The 15,160-nt window shown below is 46.3% G+C and overlaps 1 protein-coding gene across 1 annotated transcript; it reads left to right on the top strand.

The window, feature by feature from the left end:
- Positions 1-827: 827 nt before the first annotated feature.
- LOC102905493 (acyl-coenzyme A thioesterase 6) lies at positions 828-14,926 on the top strand. The gene is made up of 3 exons (XM_016001437.3): positions 828-1,521; positions 6,203-6,405; positions 8,422-14,926. Exons 1-3 carry the CDS (start codon positions 1,062-1,064, stop codon positions 9,025-9,027), a joined length of 1,269 nt encoding a protein of 422 aa, XP_015856923.3. The 5' UTR covers positions 828-1,061; the 3' UTR covers positions 9,028-14,926.
- Positions 14,927-15,160: the final 234 nt, after the last annotated feature.

Below are 15,160 nucleotides of genomic sequence, written 5' to 3' on the forward strand. Positions count from 1 at the left end.
TTTAATCCCAGCACTCGGGAGGCAGAGCCAGGCAGATCTCTGTGAGTTCAAGGCCAGCCTGGGCTACTAAGTGAGTTCCAGTAAAGGCGCAATGCTACACAGAGAAACCCTGTCTCGAAAAACCAAAAAAAAAAAAAAACAATCTGGGTGGCTCTGATGCAGACCACAGCAGTCAGCCAGCAAAGGAGAGACCTGAGGGCAGGAAACACCACTACCACTGTTACCCAGTGTTGTTGGTTCTCATAAGACACACTCTCTCCTTCTGTCCTCCCCGACTCTGGCGGTCCCCCCTTTTCTCTCCCCCATTCTCCCTCTCTCCCTCTCTCTCCCAATAAAGCTCTAGAAAGGTAACCATGGCTCGTGACTCTCCTCCAGCATTCTCCTCCGTTGGCATGGCCGCCGATTAACCAACAGTGGGCATCTCTAGTTTTCTCTTTGAAGGATGAGTTTGGCCTTTTTCTTGCATGCTTTTTCTATGGGTTTGTTGAAAACAGGATCTCTCTATGTATGCCAGACTGGCTTGGAATCACAATGATCCTCCTGTTTTGTGAGTGCTGTTTGCTTTTAGCTACTGGATGATTGTGACCAAGTATTGGCCTCCCTCCAACTTGGCCTTCCCAGGCTTCAAAACTGTAAGACATAAATCTCTTTTCTTTATAAATTACCCAACCTTATGTATTTCCCTAGAGTAGCAAAAACAGTCTAAAATTATGAGTGACACGGTATTTAAAAGTTGTTTAAACAAAACAAAACAAAACAAAAACCTGGTACTGAATCCACGCAAGAGCCGGACTTTGCCTCGATCTTGTTCACCTAGTGCCCACTGATCCTCCACACCACGTGCCCAGAATCCTCTGCCAGGGCTCAGCCCCACTGCTACTCTGACCTCTCCTGTCACCCGGTGGACATCAGCCCGATTTCTGTCCGTTTCGTCTGCGGCGCGAGTCCCACGGGTCAAGAACTCCCAGGGACCCACCAGGTCGGCTCCACAGCAGGCCAGGCTCCCTCCGGACTCGCGTGTCCTTCCCTGTGACCTCCAGCCTCTGAGCTCCCAGCTCCCCATGGCGGCTGCGACGCTGAGCCTGGAGCCCGCGGGCCGCAGCTGCTGGGACGAGCCGCTGAGCATCGCCGTGAGCGGCCTGGCCCCCGAGCAGCCCGTCACGCTGCGCGCCGCCCTGCGCGACGAGAAAGGCGCGCGCTTCCGCGCCCACGCGCGCTACCGCGCCGACGCCCACGGCCTGCTGGACCTGGCGCGCGCGCCCGCGCTGGGCGGCAGCTTCGCGGGGCTCGAGCCCATGGGGCTGCTCTGGGCCCTGGAGCCCGAGCGGCCTTTCTGGCGCCTGGTCAAGCGCGACGTGCGGACGCCCTTCGTGGTGGAGCTGGAGGTGCTGGACGGCCACGAGCCCGACGGCGGGCGGCTGCTGGCGCGGGCGGTGCACGAGCGTCACTTCATGGCTCCCGGGGTGCGGCGCGTGCCCGTGCGCGAGGGCCGTGTGCGCGCCACGCTCTTCCTGCCCCCAGGTGAGCAGCCTCCCTCCTGTGCTCTCTTCTGGTCCTGAGTTAGACCTGGCCGGACAATCACATAATTGTGTAACTTCCAGTCTCCAAAGCTTGTCAGTCATTTTAAATGGAAAAATTTCTACCAAGTCTCATTCCTTTAATGCACCGTTAGTTTCCAGCTCTATGCTGAAGAGGGCATTCAACTTTTATTATTGATTTCCACTAAATGCCGGCCACGTGGGTGCACTTTAAGTACCGATATAATCAATAACTTATGCCTAAAGAGTGACTTTTGCCTCCTTTCACATCAAACTTTCAAAGAGCCTTAAACCCACACATGAAGATGATGTTCCCCAATCATTAAGATGCACATGAATATCCCTGGCAGCCACTCTCCCCCGCCCCCTAAACATGCTGATGGTGTTTCTCAACCTGGGGTGATTTTTGTCTCTCCATGAAGACATTTGGTAATATATGCAGATTTTTGTTTGTCGAAAATGAAGGCGGGACATGCTGTTGCCATCTAGCTGGTAGGGGCCTACGATGCTGCTAACTTTCCCACCAAATACTTAACAGCCCCAGAACAAAATTATTCTGTTCCAAATGGACACAGTGGGCTGAAGAGAGAGCTCAGTCAGCAAAGTGTTTGCTTGGCAACCATGAAGACCCGAGTGCAGGTCGGTCCTCAGTTCCTCAGTACTCATGTAAAAAGCGGGGCACCAGTGTTGACGCCTGCAATTTGTTATGCCCAGATCATGGGGACCCCCAAAAAACAACCACGGAGTCTGACTCCCGCATGGAAAAGCAAAGAGCCTTTATTATCTTCAATAATAATGCAGCAGTGAGGGCAGAAAGCCCTGAGCCCAGGCAGGGTAGAGTTTTTATCATAGCAGTGGTTGGCTTGAAGGGATTTCCAGGGTTCAGGACCCTGACTGGCTGACAGTTGTCTAGGGGTATCTCTAAAACAAAAACAGGTATGGGCTAGACTCTGGCCACCTTATCTAATGATTGGAATGTTTGGGATGTCAGGTATTTCCTCATCCCTGGGTGGATCCCAACTTAAGGCTTTTCCTGAATCTGGATTTTGCCTGCCAGTACACCTGTCCCGGAAGCTGCATCTGGGCCTCTAAGTCTGTCATGGCAGCTGTGTGGTCAAGCTGTTTTGTAGCCTGTAAGCACAGACAGAATTTCTGGGGATTGTTAGCTGGCATTCTAGCCTGCTAGTGAGCTCCAGGTTTATAACCAGTCTCTAAAAGTAAAGTGTAAAACTATTGATGAAGACACCCAATATTTATCGACCTTTGGATTCTCCACATACATCAGAACACACACACTCAAGCACAAGCACTCACACACACATAACACAAACACACACACACAAATGGATTTACACTGGTTTGAATAAAAATGGCCGCCAGAGGTCCATGGGGAGTGGCACTATTAGATGTGACCTTGTTGGAGTAGGTGTGGCTTTGTTGGAGGAAGTGTGTCACTAGGGGGTGGGCTTTGAGGTCTCAGAAGCTCAAGCCAGGCCTTGTGACTCACTGTCTGTTCCTGCTACCTGTGGATCCAGATGTAGAACTCTCAGCTCCTTCTCCAGCACCATGTCTACCTGCATGTGACCATGCGTCCTGTCATGACAATAATGGTCTAATTTGAACTGTAAACCAGCCCCAGTTAAAGGTTTCCTTTATAAGAGTTGCTGTTGTCATGGCGTCTCTTCACAGCAATGGAAACCCTAACTAGGACATGAATACTGTGCTGATGTTGATAAACCCTGGTCTAAGAAAAATAGGGTGCAGTCTACGTAAACAGTGGGAGGACAGCCACTCGTGTTATGAATTATTACAAGGGGACCCCAAGGGTATCCTGTGCGTGCAGGTAAACATGCTGGCATGCTGGGCATATGCGGAGGTTGGCTGGTGGGTGACCCACTCCATGCAAGCATGGCAGTGGGGTGGCGAGTGGACATTCACAACCCAGATGCTTCATCTGCACGGAAATGGTTTATTATAATAGAGAGATGGAGAGAAGATAGGAAAGAGGGAGAGAAGAGAGAAAGAGAGAACGGGAAAGAGAGAGAGGTCAAGGGGTGCACACGTCATGGGAGAGAGAGAGAGAGAGAGAGAGAGAGAGAGAGAGAGAGAGAGAGAGAGAGAGAGAGAGAGAGAGAGAGAAGGGGGTGGAGTATTTCCTTAAGAAGAGGCTTCTATGTCAGGATGCAGGATGGCCCAAGGGGTGGGATTTCGAGTGCAGATCAGAATATTAACAACTGGCATCCCCCTTCTAACCACAGAAAGGTGCTAGAGTCACTGCAGTGCCCAGGACTTTGAAACTGAATTTGGTGATTGCTGTAGAAAGTAAGGAATACGCCTCATTTTTACTGTTCTTGGGCACTTCCTAATTACCTAGTGGCTGCTTGGCCCAGTGGGAACTCCTGCGACTGGAACTGAGTCCCACTTCATGTCTCTTCTCTCTCCATTTCTGGAGACTTCCACACAACTTTAGTAGGAGCTCTGCAAATCACCACGATGGATTCAGTCATCCAGTGAGAGTTTTTATCCTGGTCAGTGTTGTGATGCTGTGAAGAGACATCATGACCAAAGCAATTCTTATGAAAGCATTTAACTGGGGGCTCGCTTACACTTTCCAGGGTTTGGTCCATTATCATGACGAGGAGCATGGCAGCATGTAGGCGGGAACTGGCGCAGTAGCTGAGAGCTACATCCTGATCCCTAGGCAGAAAGAGCAACACCGGACCTAGTGTGGACTTTTGAAACCTCAAAGCTCACTCCTAGTGACACACTTCCCCCAACAAGGCCACACCTCCTAATCCTTCTCAAATAGTGCCACTCCCTGATGACTGAGCATTCAAGAATATGGGCCTACGAGGCCCATTCTTACTAAAACCACCACAGTGTTATAAAGGCTTTCATTAAGGACAAGCTAACGACATGATATACAAGTAAATTATTTAAGTAGTGTGCTGGTACATATTTGAAATCCCAGAACTCCAGAGGCGGAGGCAGGAGGATCAAGAGTTCAAGATCCTGTGTTACCAGGCGAATTTGAGGCTAGTAGGAACTACATGAGACTTAAAGAGCAAGAGGGAAATGAAGAAAGAAAAAAGAGAATGAGAAAAGAAAAACAAACAGAAAATACCAGTGTCTACTCTGTGGCCTGTGGTGGTTCAAATGAGCATGGCCTCCATGGGCTTATATATTTTTCAAATATATATCTTGTCTCCAGTTGATAGAACTGTTTGGAAAAAATTAGGAGGCATGACTTTGTTGAAGGAGGTGTGCCACTGGGGTGCCTTTTGAGGTTTCAAAAGGCAGCAAGGTCTCAGTTGTCCCTGCATTGTGCTTCTGGATCAAGATAGGTGCTCTCGGCTACTGCACCAGTACCACGCCTACCTGCTGCCATACTCCCTGCCAACCCCATGATGATCATGGATTCCAACCCTCCGAAACCGTGAATTAAATGCTTTCTCTTATTAGTTGCCCTGGTCTTGGTGTTTTTTTTTTTTTTTTTTTTTTTTTAGTTTTTCGAGACAGGGTTTCTCTGTGTAGCTTTGCGCCTTTCCTGGAACTCACTTGGTAGCCCAGGCTGGCCTCGAACTCACAGAGATCCGCCTGGCTCTGCCTCCCGAGTGCTGGGATTAAAGGCGTGCGCCACCACCGCCCGGCGGTCTTGGTGTTTTTTAATCACAGTAATAGAAAAGTAACTAAGACATGACCTATCAAAATTTTGGGCAAAGTTTATAGTGTAATAGAAATTACGCTTCCACACAGCATACCGTGTGGCAGGCACTCTGAGAGGGAGCTACAGACTAAGGCACCGGTGAGAACATGTCTAAGACTGTCTAATCCAGCTCAGCCTTGGGGACATGTGGAAAGACTGTCTGGGAGAGGAATCTAAGTTGAAGTTGGCAAACTGAGAAGTTGAGCAGATCAAAGTCAGGAGAGAGAAAGAGAACAGTACAGTCAGCAAAAGAAACAGTATATATAAGTATTCAGGGGTCAAAACAGCGTGGCTGATGTAGGGCGCCCTTCTTTAAAGTAGAGAAGATAATGAGGAGATGGGAATACCCTCTAGTAACCCCTGGTTTACATAAGAGTGTTTTACACCCATAAAACATTTTCAGGGGAAACTGAAAAAGTTGTTGGGAGATGTGCATTGTCTTTTAACTTTATTATTATTTGTGACAATTCAGGGGGAAAAAAGACATTTTGTTCCACTTCTCTTTTCTCTGTGGGTAATAAAAAACAAACAGACAGACATAGCGGTACACACTTTTAATCCCAGAAGGCAGAGGCAGGCAGATCTCTGTGAGATTGAGACCAGCCTGGTCTATATAATGAGTTCCACGCTAGCCAGAGCTACATAGTGAGACTCTGTCCAAAAAAAAAAAAAAAAAAAAAAAAAAAAAAAAAAAAAGCCAGATGTGGTGCCACACATGTGTAACTCCCCTGTTGAGAGGCAGGGGGCAGGAGGGTCAAGGTTTCCAGGCTACCTTATACACTGTAGTAAAACTATGTCTCCAAATAAATAAAAAGTAAGAAGGGTCCTGATTCACAAATATTTCAGGCCATCCGCATCCCCAACTTCAAAGACTTTCTCACTGATTGCCAAAATCCGAATCCCCAAATCTCCTTTGACGGCTAGGGCATTTTGTGACGTGCTGTGTTGTGCCCTGCAGGCGAGGGGAGATTCCCTGGGGTCATCGACTTGTTTGGAAGTGGCGGTGGCCTGTGTGAGTACAGGGCCAGCCTCCTGTCTGGGCACGGTTTTGCTGTACTTGCTCTGGCTTACTTCAGATTTGACGACCTCCCTGAGTATTTGAGTGATGTGCGCCTGGAGTACTTTGAAGAAGCCTTGGCCTTTATGCTGCAGCATCCGAAGGTGGGTTCCAGTGCTGTCCTGAATACAAAGGAGGGCATGGAGTGGACTGAGGGCCAGAGCCAAAAGCCATGCCACGGCACTGGGCATTAGAGATATGGAGGGAGATCCTAGCACTTCCTCAACAGTTGCGAAGATTATTCCTATTTCCCCTTTCCTGTCTTCTAAGATTTGACTGTTTCGTTCCTTTTCTAACTACCATGACTCCAAAGCACTGCACTAAGAAACTGCTAACCTTAAATTCTCCTCCCACTGCCCAAGTAAGGCAGCTGACATCCCAGAGGTTTGACTCTCCTCATTACTAACATTAATATAAGTTGTTAGTGGGGAAAGTTTGACAAAAAGAGGTATCTTTGAGACCGTTGGTGACACCAGAATAGGGATGGTGTTTTTGATGATATTAAGGATCCTCATCAATGCTGTGTCTGTGATAAATATTATTGTACTGGCTGGTTTTATGTCAACTTGACACAAGCTAGAGTCATCAGAGAGGAGGGAACCTCAACTGAGAAAATGCCTCTGTAAGATTGGGCTGTAGGCAAACCTGTAGGGCATTTTCTTAATTAGTGATTGATAGGGGAGAATCCAGCCCATTGTGGGTGGTGCCACCCCTAGGCTGGTGGTCCTAGGTTCTATAAGAAAGCAGGCTGAGCAAGCCATGAGGAGCAAGCCAGTAAGCAGCACTCCTCCGTGGCCTGTGCATCAGCTTCTGCCTCCAGGTTCCTGCCCTGCTTGAGTTCCTGTCCTGACTACTTTTATGATGATGGACTGTGATGTGAAAATGAAGGCCAAATGAACTCTTCCTCCCCAAGTTGCTTTTGGTCATGGTTTTTTATCACAGCAGTGATAACCCTGACTGAGATAAGTATTATGCTTTTATAAAGTATCTGACAGCAGAAAATTTATTTTAAGTATTTTCTGTGAATGTAAGTGGAATGACACAAACTTTTGCTGCCATTTAAACTTAGAGTAGCAAGGGTCCGAGGAAATGCTGAATGAAGGAAGTCCCCATGAAGCATGATCCTAATTAGTCTTAATAAAAACCAGGAATCAGATATTGAGGTGAAAGCCGAAAGATCAGAGAAGCAGAACAGCAGCTACTAGAGACTTCTTATCTCTACAAGTCCTCCAAGAAAAAGGGCTAAGATCCTGTCTGTCTCTGCCCCCCTTTATCACTTCCTCTCTCCACCCAGCCTTGTCACTTCCTGTCTCCTGTCTGTAGAGACCTCCAGACCTCTATGGCAGTTAACTACTGGCTAGCTCCACCCTCTAATCTCCAGGCAAGCTTTATTTGTGAGAACTCAAACAAAATATCACACAACAACCCCAGACTCGAATAGTATGTAAAAGCAAAGAGCATTTATTAATATTCCAGCATGCAGGGGTCAACACCTGTACAAAATGGTGATAACCCTAGGAGGAACATGCAAGCTCCTTTTAAGCATAGCTAAGGGGAGTTTCAGGGACAGTTAGAGCATCTCAAATGTAATTGTTTACGCAGGCAGCGGTTACACTAGTATACTTTCAATCGGCTGAGGTTTAGTCCTATTGTTTTTGGACATCCCTGCACAAGTTTGGACAAGTTCGAGTGTGACTCAGAAGGGGGCTGCTGGATTTGTCCTTGAGACATTGTGAGGCTGACCTAACTTAGGCTTTGTGCTTGTTTTCTCTCATCCCTGAGTGCAAAGGTATGGTGGATAAACATATATATATATATATATATATATATATATATATATATATATATATATATATATAATGGTATATTCAAGGTAGGGAACTATTTAACAGTTTGTTCATTAATTTAGTTTATAAAGGCCTTTATGTACAATACTCTTGACCTAGTCTTTATAAACATTAGATGGTGTATACACTCAGAAATCAATTCGTTTGTTTTTAGCGGGCATGTTTGAACTTTGTATATTATTGCGTAAAGAGGACAAAGAAGGTACTTGGAGAATACAAAATCACTACATGCTTTCCACCAATGAACTCCACACTTGTCTCTCTCCTCATCAGGTGAAAGGCCCGAATGTTGGGCTTCTTGGTTTCTCCAAAGGCGCTGACCTGTGCCTCTCGATGGCTGCTTTCCTAAGGAACATCACGGCCACTGTCCTTATCAACGGCTGTGTGGCCAACACAATAGCTCCCCTGTATTACAAAGATCTGTTTGTTCCCGATCTTGGCTGTGACCCAACAAAACAAAAGACCATGGAGTCGGGCCTTTTGGATTTGGTGGATATTTGGAACAATCCACTGGAGGAACCTAACCGTCAAAGTCTTATTCCACTGGAAAAGGCCCAGGGACCCTTCCTGTTCATTGTGGGCATGGATGATCATAACTGGAAGAGTGAGTTCTATGCCCACATAGCTCGTGGACGTCTACAAGCCCATGGGAAGGACAGACCCCAGATAATCTACTATCCAGAGACTGGTCACTGTATTGACCCCCCTTATTTCCCTCCTTCCATAGCTTCTGTGCATGCGGTGTTGGGTGAAGCAGTGTTCTATGGAGGGGAGCCGAGGGCTCACTCAAGGGCGCAGGTGGATGCCTGGCAACAAATCCAAACTTTCTTCCAAAGATATCTCAGTGGTGAAAAACCTGTGGAGCGCAGCAAAATATAGCATTGCAATTACATACCAAATACCTTTTTTTTTTGGAGGGGGGCGGTCTGAGACAGGGTTTCTCTGTGTAGTTTTGCTCCTTTCCTGGAACTCACTTGGTAGCCCAGGCTGGCCTTGAACTCACAGAGATCCGCCTGGCTCTGCCTCCCGAGTGCTGGGATCAAAGGCGTGCACCACCACTGCCCGGCCCAAGTACCATTTTTGAAAGCTCTCGTCTTGTAAGTGCCTTTGGTCTTCCAGAGTACGAAGCAGGCTTTTTTGGTAGCCTCTCATATGTCCCCCCAGTGAGTCTCACATTCACTGTGTAGACAAGGATGACCTTGAACTTCTGACCCTCCTGTTTCCACCTCTTCAGTCAGACACTACCATGCCTAGTTTTAGGCATTGTCAGGGACACGGCCCAGGGCTTTGTGTATGATAGGCAAGCATGCAGCCGACCGCGCTATCTCCCCAGCCCCCTGGAAAGCTCTCTGTCGGAATCTCAGCCTCCTTGTAAGGGTTCTACTGGACTGTGAGCCTTTGAAACAACTTACCTTCTTTCACTGCTGGGTCTCCTCTCGCCTCTGAACTTTAACTAATGGATCTGTCAACTCTGTCTGGAAGGCCAACCATAGCCTCAGGTAAAAGACTGTAGGAAGTATTTGTCCCAACTCCCCATTCCTGGACTGTCTATGGCTCTGCTTCTGAGGACTGATCTGGATTGCTCTGAAGTCTCACATCCCCTTTGGGCCCTAACCGGTTTTATCTGAGCCTTCAGAACCTGTCTGCTGAAGTCACACGATAGATGGATTCTGCCTTGTTCTTGTCAGTTTTTAACCTGCCTGAAATTTACTCAAGACTTCACCCTGACCCCTAGGTACCTATCAATATACTTCTTTTATGTTTACCATCTTGTCTGGATTACCACTGTGTGGTATTTTCCTGCCTGGAAAAATAAAAATGTCTTGATGCCAAGATTTTCATGAATATGAAATATGAGCCAAAGCCTATGACTTTGGGCACAAAGTTATACCCACCGAGTTGTACTTTCTCCCAGTACCATCTGCTCTTATTACAACCAAGAAGACTAGTTGTTTCACCCTACTAGAGTTGAAACATTATCTAGAGTCCTGAGATTCCAGAGCAGAGGGTCTTCCCTGAGAGAAGGAGCCTCTTATTAGGGAGCCTCTATGGGCCACATAAGTGCAAAGCTCAGAAATCAGTTCTCCTAAACTCTTAGTCATAGTAAAACCATCAAGTGATATAAAAGTAGTATCATCAAAAATGCCTCCATAGTAGCAAGTAGATCTACATCTCAGGCTAACCATGTGACCTGTCTTCAGGGACACCAGAAGAGAGAATCAGATCCCATGTGGCTGCTGGGAGTTGAACTCGGGACCTCTGGAAGAGCAGCCAGCTGAGTCATCTCTCCAGCCCCAGTAAACCAGTTTTGAAACTTCATGGCTTTCAAGTCAGAGGACTTCCTCTGTTTCTGTTATCTTGCCCTACTATGTGACAGTTCAATTCGGTGTCTCACTGAAAGGTTTCAATTTGAACTGTGATGATCTTTCTTAATCTAACACAAAGATCTCCCGTCCCGTCCCGTCCTGTCCCGTCCCGTCCCCCCCCCCCCCCCCCCCCGCCCACCTGCCCCACAAGGACATAACTTGTCCTAGCACATGGGTGCTTCCACTAAGCAAGTGTAGGGAACAGTGTCCTCTGGTGGCCAGAGATGGTGACCTGGGAATATTTTCAGTTAGAAACCACTCTTCTCTGAGTGGTAGGCTGAGTAAGAATGAGATCCTGAATCTTGCGTGCTATCCTACTGTTAGGTAAAACATAACCATGCTAGCCAAGCCTTGTTGCTGTGTGTACAGCCTGCCAAACTTGGAAACCTCTGGCCTCAGCTTTCATGGTAAAGCCTCGATTCACTTGATAAAATGATAATTCTAATTTGAGCTAAAAAATCTTCCACCTATATAAAATGTTGACAATTAATGACTATTGCAACAATTTTGTACAATTGCTAACAGTGTTACATATGATAAATATTCTTCTCTTTTATTCAATACACACCTTTGCTTAAAGATTAAGGATTTAAAAAAAACAAAACATATTTGTTCCAGTTCTCCATCATTTAACATTTCAGCTGTGCTTATCAGACTCCAGATTTTCTGAATTTTGGGAAACCGTTTCAATACTATTTTAAACTTTTCTCTCAACTTCCTTAGACCCAGGCCAGAAATAATTACAAACTGACACCAAGCCACATTTTCTTTTTCTTTCTTTCTTTTTTTATTTTATTTTATTTTCCAGAGCTGAGGATCGAACCCAGGGCCTTGCGCTTGCTGGGCAAGTGCTCTACCCCTGAGCTAAATCCCCAACCCCAAAGCCACATTTTCTGGTGAACAACTTTAAGAATCTATTGAGTGATTTTGAAGGATTTTAAAAAAAAAAAAAAAAAAGCAAGAAAGAAGAAAAAGGAAAGGAATCTATTATATAATTCTTTTGTTTCTTTGTTTCTTAGGGGGATGTTTTAAGCCTTAGAAAATCTGAAGCCCAACGCATTCTTTATGGTTTTGTTTTGTTAGTTTTTCTGTTTTGAGACAGGACCCACTGTGTACTCGCGGCTTTCCCGGAGCTTGCTGTAAGCGAGGGTCGCGGTAAAGAGACCAGTAACATAGCTGTTCACTCGGGAGGCAGAGCCAGGCGGATCTCTGTGAGTTCGAGGCCAGCCTGGACTACCAAGTGAGCTCCAGGAAAGGCGCAAAGCTACACAGAGAAACCCTGTCTCGAAAAACCAAAAAAAAAAAAAAAATAAATAAAAAAAATAAAAATAAAAAAATAAAACATAGCTGTTCCATGATCAAGGGGAAGGTTTTTCCTTGTGGACAAGAGGAAGAGAACAGCCAGAGGCATCTGGGGGAAGTCTGCCGAGGCTACCGCTCCGGGACAGAGAGAAAAGATAGGGAGAGGAGCCGACTGGCAACTGTTAGGGATACGGGAACAGAGAGTCCTGCCTGTGATAAGGGGTTATGTCGGAGAGCAGGTTAGCCCGCACAGCCTGGGAACCGGCCTGGGGCTCTGATCTGTTGGAGGCTTGAGTCCACAGAGCGCTAAAGGCCCTTTCCGGAAGTTGGGAACCTGCAGGAGCAGATAAGAAAGTAATGGCTTTTCCTGGCAAACGGAAAACCACTTTACAGGGTTTCTGAGGAAGGCTGGGTGTTTGCAGGGTCAGAGTCCAGCCTGAGCTGAGCCCAGACTGCCATCCTGCGGGGTTAGGATCTGACACTGGCTATGTTGACCAGGCTGGCCTCGAACTCACAGAGATCCCTCCCTCCTCTGCCTCCCCAGTGCTGGGATTAAAGGAATAGGTCACATACCTAGCTCACAGTGTTCTTGATATGAAATGTGTCAAAATACATTGAATTAATTTGCAAAGACAAGTAAATGTCTGATAATATGAAGTTGGTATAATGGTAAATGTTTAAAGTGGGGGTTTTAACATCAGATGTATAAAGTGAGGACATGATTGCTCCAAGATACGATTGAGGAGAAGGTTGTTTTTTTGGTTTTGGTTTTTTATTTTTTGAGACAGTGTTTTTCTGTGTAACCCTGTCTGTCCTGGAACTCACTCCGCAGACCAGGCTGGCCTTGAACTCAGAGATCCACCTGCCTCTGCCACTACTGTTGGTTAAGCAGTAGCACCAGTGGCTGGCTGCCTGTGGTGGCCATGCCGACGGAGGAGAGTGCTGGATGTATCGATGACAGAAGAGTCACGAACCATAGTTACCTTTCTAGAACTTTATTGGGAGAGAAAAGGAGAGAGAAGGGGAGAGAGAAACAGAGAGACCAAGCTGAGGGAAGAGAACGGAAGGAGAGAGTGTGGAAAGAGAGAGGGCATGCCCGCTTTTTAGGCTGGGACGCCGTCGCAGGCTAGTGATGTAATTAAGGACATAATCCATACAACTACAGCCTGGCTGAGGAGAAGGTTTTCCTTGTAGATATGAAGAAGAGTACAGATGGAAGCATCTGGAAGAGTCTGGAGAAGGGAGCAAACTAAACATGACCAGTAGACTGAACCGAGCCATGAGAAAAGAGAGAAAGGAAGAGAAGAGAGGAAGAAAGGAGGGAGAGAAAGAGAAAAAAATGTAAAAGAGAGGGGGCCAAAATGTCAGCGTTATATAGGAATGAGAAGCCGGGGGAAGGAAGTCCAAGAGCTGGAGATGTTCAGAGTAGGGCGAGGGGTGAGAAGAGCTGAGGGGAGCCCCGGGGACTGGGTGAGCCTAGAGGTCAGCATTGCGCTTTGGTGTGCTAACAGGCACCAGAGTTGGCCATTTATCCCGAGTTCCTTTTGGGCCTGACAATGAAACAAGACTTACTCATGGCTAGAGTTTACTACTGCAGTGACCAAGGGAAGAACAAGGGAGCATGCAGATAAAGTGGATTTATTGATAGGGCACTAGGAATATGAATTCCATAGAGTATAATCCATAGTTCTTTTGGTAAAGTGATTATTCTGCTGGTCATCCAATAGGTTTGGGGACTGGATTCCCAAATAAACAAAATTGGTAAGGGATTTGGGGGAATTCTAGTTAGTAGGCATGGTAATGTGATTGGTCTTTGGAAGAACAGAGGTTGCATACATTATAAATATGTTCTTATTTTATCTGATACATGTTTTATCATCCCTTATTTTTAAATGTGATTGCATCACCTTTTTCACACTGAAACTTGTTATTTTTTTTTTTTTTTTGGTTTTTCGAGACAGGGTTTCTCTGTGTAGCTTTGCGCCTTTCCTGGAACTCACTTTGGAGACCAGGCTGGCCTCGAACTCACAGAGATCCGCCTGGCTCTGCCTCCCGAGTGCTGGGATTAAAGGCGTGCGCCACCACCGCCCGGCTGAAACTTGTTATTTTGAAATAAAAAATTACAGAGCAATCAGGAAATATTCGAGCAATAACACTGTATTAGCCTGAGCCGCCATAATACGTCCACAAAATTAAGTGGCTTGCTTCATCAACAGGAATTTATTTTCTCACACTCTGGACCCTTGAGCTAAAGATAATGTGCTAGCCAGTAGGTCCTCAGATGGCCTTTTGTATTTTGCTGGTGGTCCTCCTAGTTCTTTCTCTCTCTCTCTCTCTCTCTCTCTCTCTCTCTCTCTCTCTCTCTCTCTCTCTGGTTTTTTGAGACAGGGTTTCTCTGTGCAGCCCTCACTGTCCTGGAACTCTCTATGTAGACCAGGCTGGCTTGGAACTTACAGAGATCCTCCTGCCTCTGCCTCTGCCGAGTGCTGGGATTAAAAGTGTGCACCACCACTGCTGGGCTGTGTCTCTTACACTTACAAGAACATGAGGTCTGGATTATGGCCCTACTTAACTTTAAGGGCCCTGTTCCTAGATACTGTGACATGGACATTAAGACAATTTCATATGAATCTTGAGGAGACACAATTCTGTAGAAAACAACTATTACACCTTTATAATACCCTTTTAAATATGTATTTCTGCACCTTCATGTGCACTATATAGATTTTAAAGAGGATCCCATCACTTACTTTGCTTGGCAACTTGAATTTTTACTTAAAATACCTTTCATTTGGGTAATAGTCTCGGGTCATGAGGAACTGAATCGAGCTGGATGGGGCAACAGCCCCTGGCCATAAAGAATGGCTTAGCCCCAACCTGACCATTGCACTCTACCTGCAGAAACAATAGGCCCTGGTATCAAAACCAACCCACCCTGCTCCCAGTATAAACGGAGGGGCGGGGGGTTGGGGGGGGGGAGGCTGTAACTTCCAGTGGCTACCTAAGTATTTATACATGTCCCTCAGCCCTAAGTGAGCTCAGCCTTCATTCTGGAAAAAGGCTGGGACCCTCACTGTTCCAATAAAGCAGTCTCATCCTGTTGAGATCAAGTCTGCCTGCTTCTCATTTTTCTTAGTTTTCACATGAATAGATGTATCTCCACAATATTTTTTTCATTGCTTTAGGAGTTTTATTCCAGAAATTCAGAACAAACTGTTGGCAACTGAACAATAACACAGAGTAGTCATCATGTATAGTTTAATTTTTAGAGATAACTGAGCTATGAAGAATGTGTTTATGAACGCTATTGTTAGCACATCTTCCTCAGGGGGCAGGTGAAGGAA

This window comes from Peromyscus maniculatus, chromosome 14, assembly GCF_049852395.1.
Source record: "Peromyscus maniculatus bairdii isolate BWxNUB_F1_BW_parent chromosome 14, HU_Pman_BW_mat_3.1, whole genome shotgun sequence".
Taxonomy (NCBI): Eukaryota; Metazoa; Chordata; class Mammalia; order Rodentia; family Cricetidae; genus Peromyscus; species Peromyscus maniculatus.

Coding starts and splice junctions, on each gene's coding strand:
- LOC102905493 (XM_016001437.3), top strand. CDS start 1,062: ATGGCGGCTGCGACGCTGAGCCTGGAGCCCGCGGGCCGCAGCTGCTGG. Junction 1,522..6,202: donor CACGCTCTTCCTGCCCCCAG/GTGAGCAGCCTC, acceptor TGTGCCCTGCAG/GCGAGGGGAGATTCCCTGGG. Junction 6,406..8,421: donor TTATGCTGCAGCATCCGAAG/GTGGGTTCCAGT, acceptor TCTCCTCATCAG/GTGAAAGGCCCGAATGTTGG.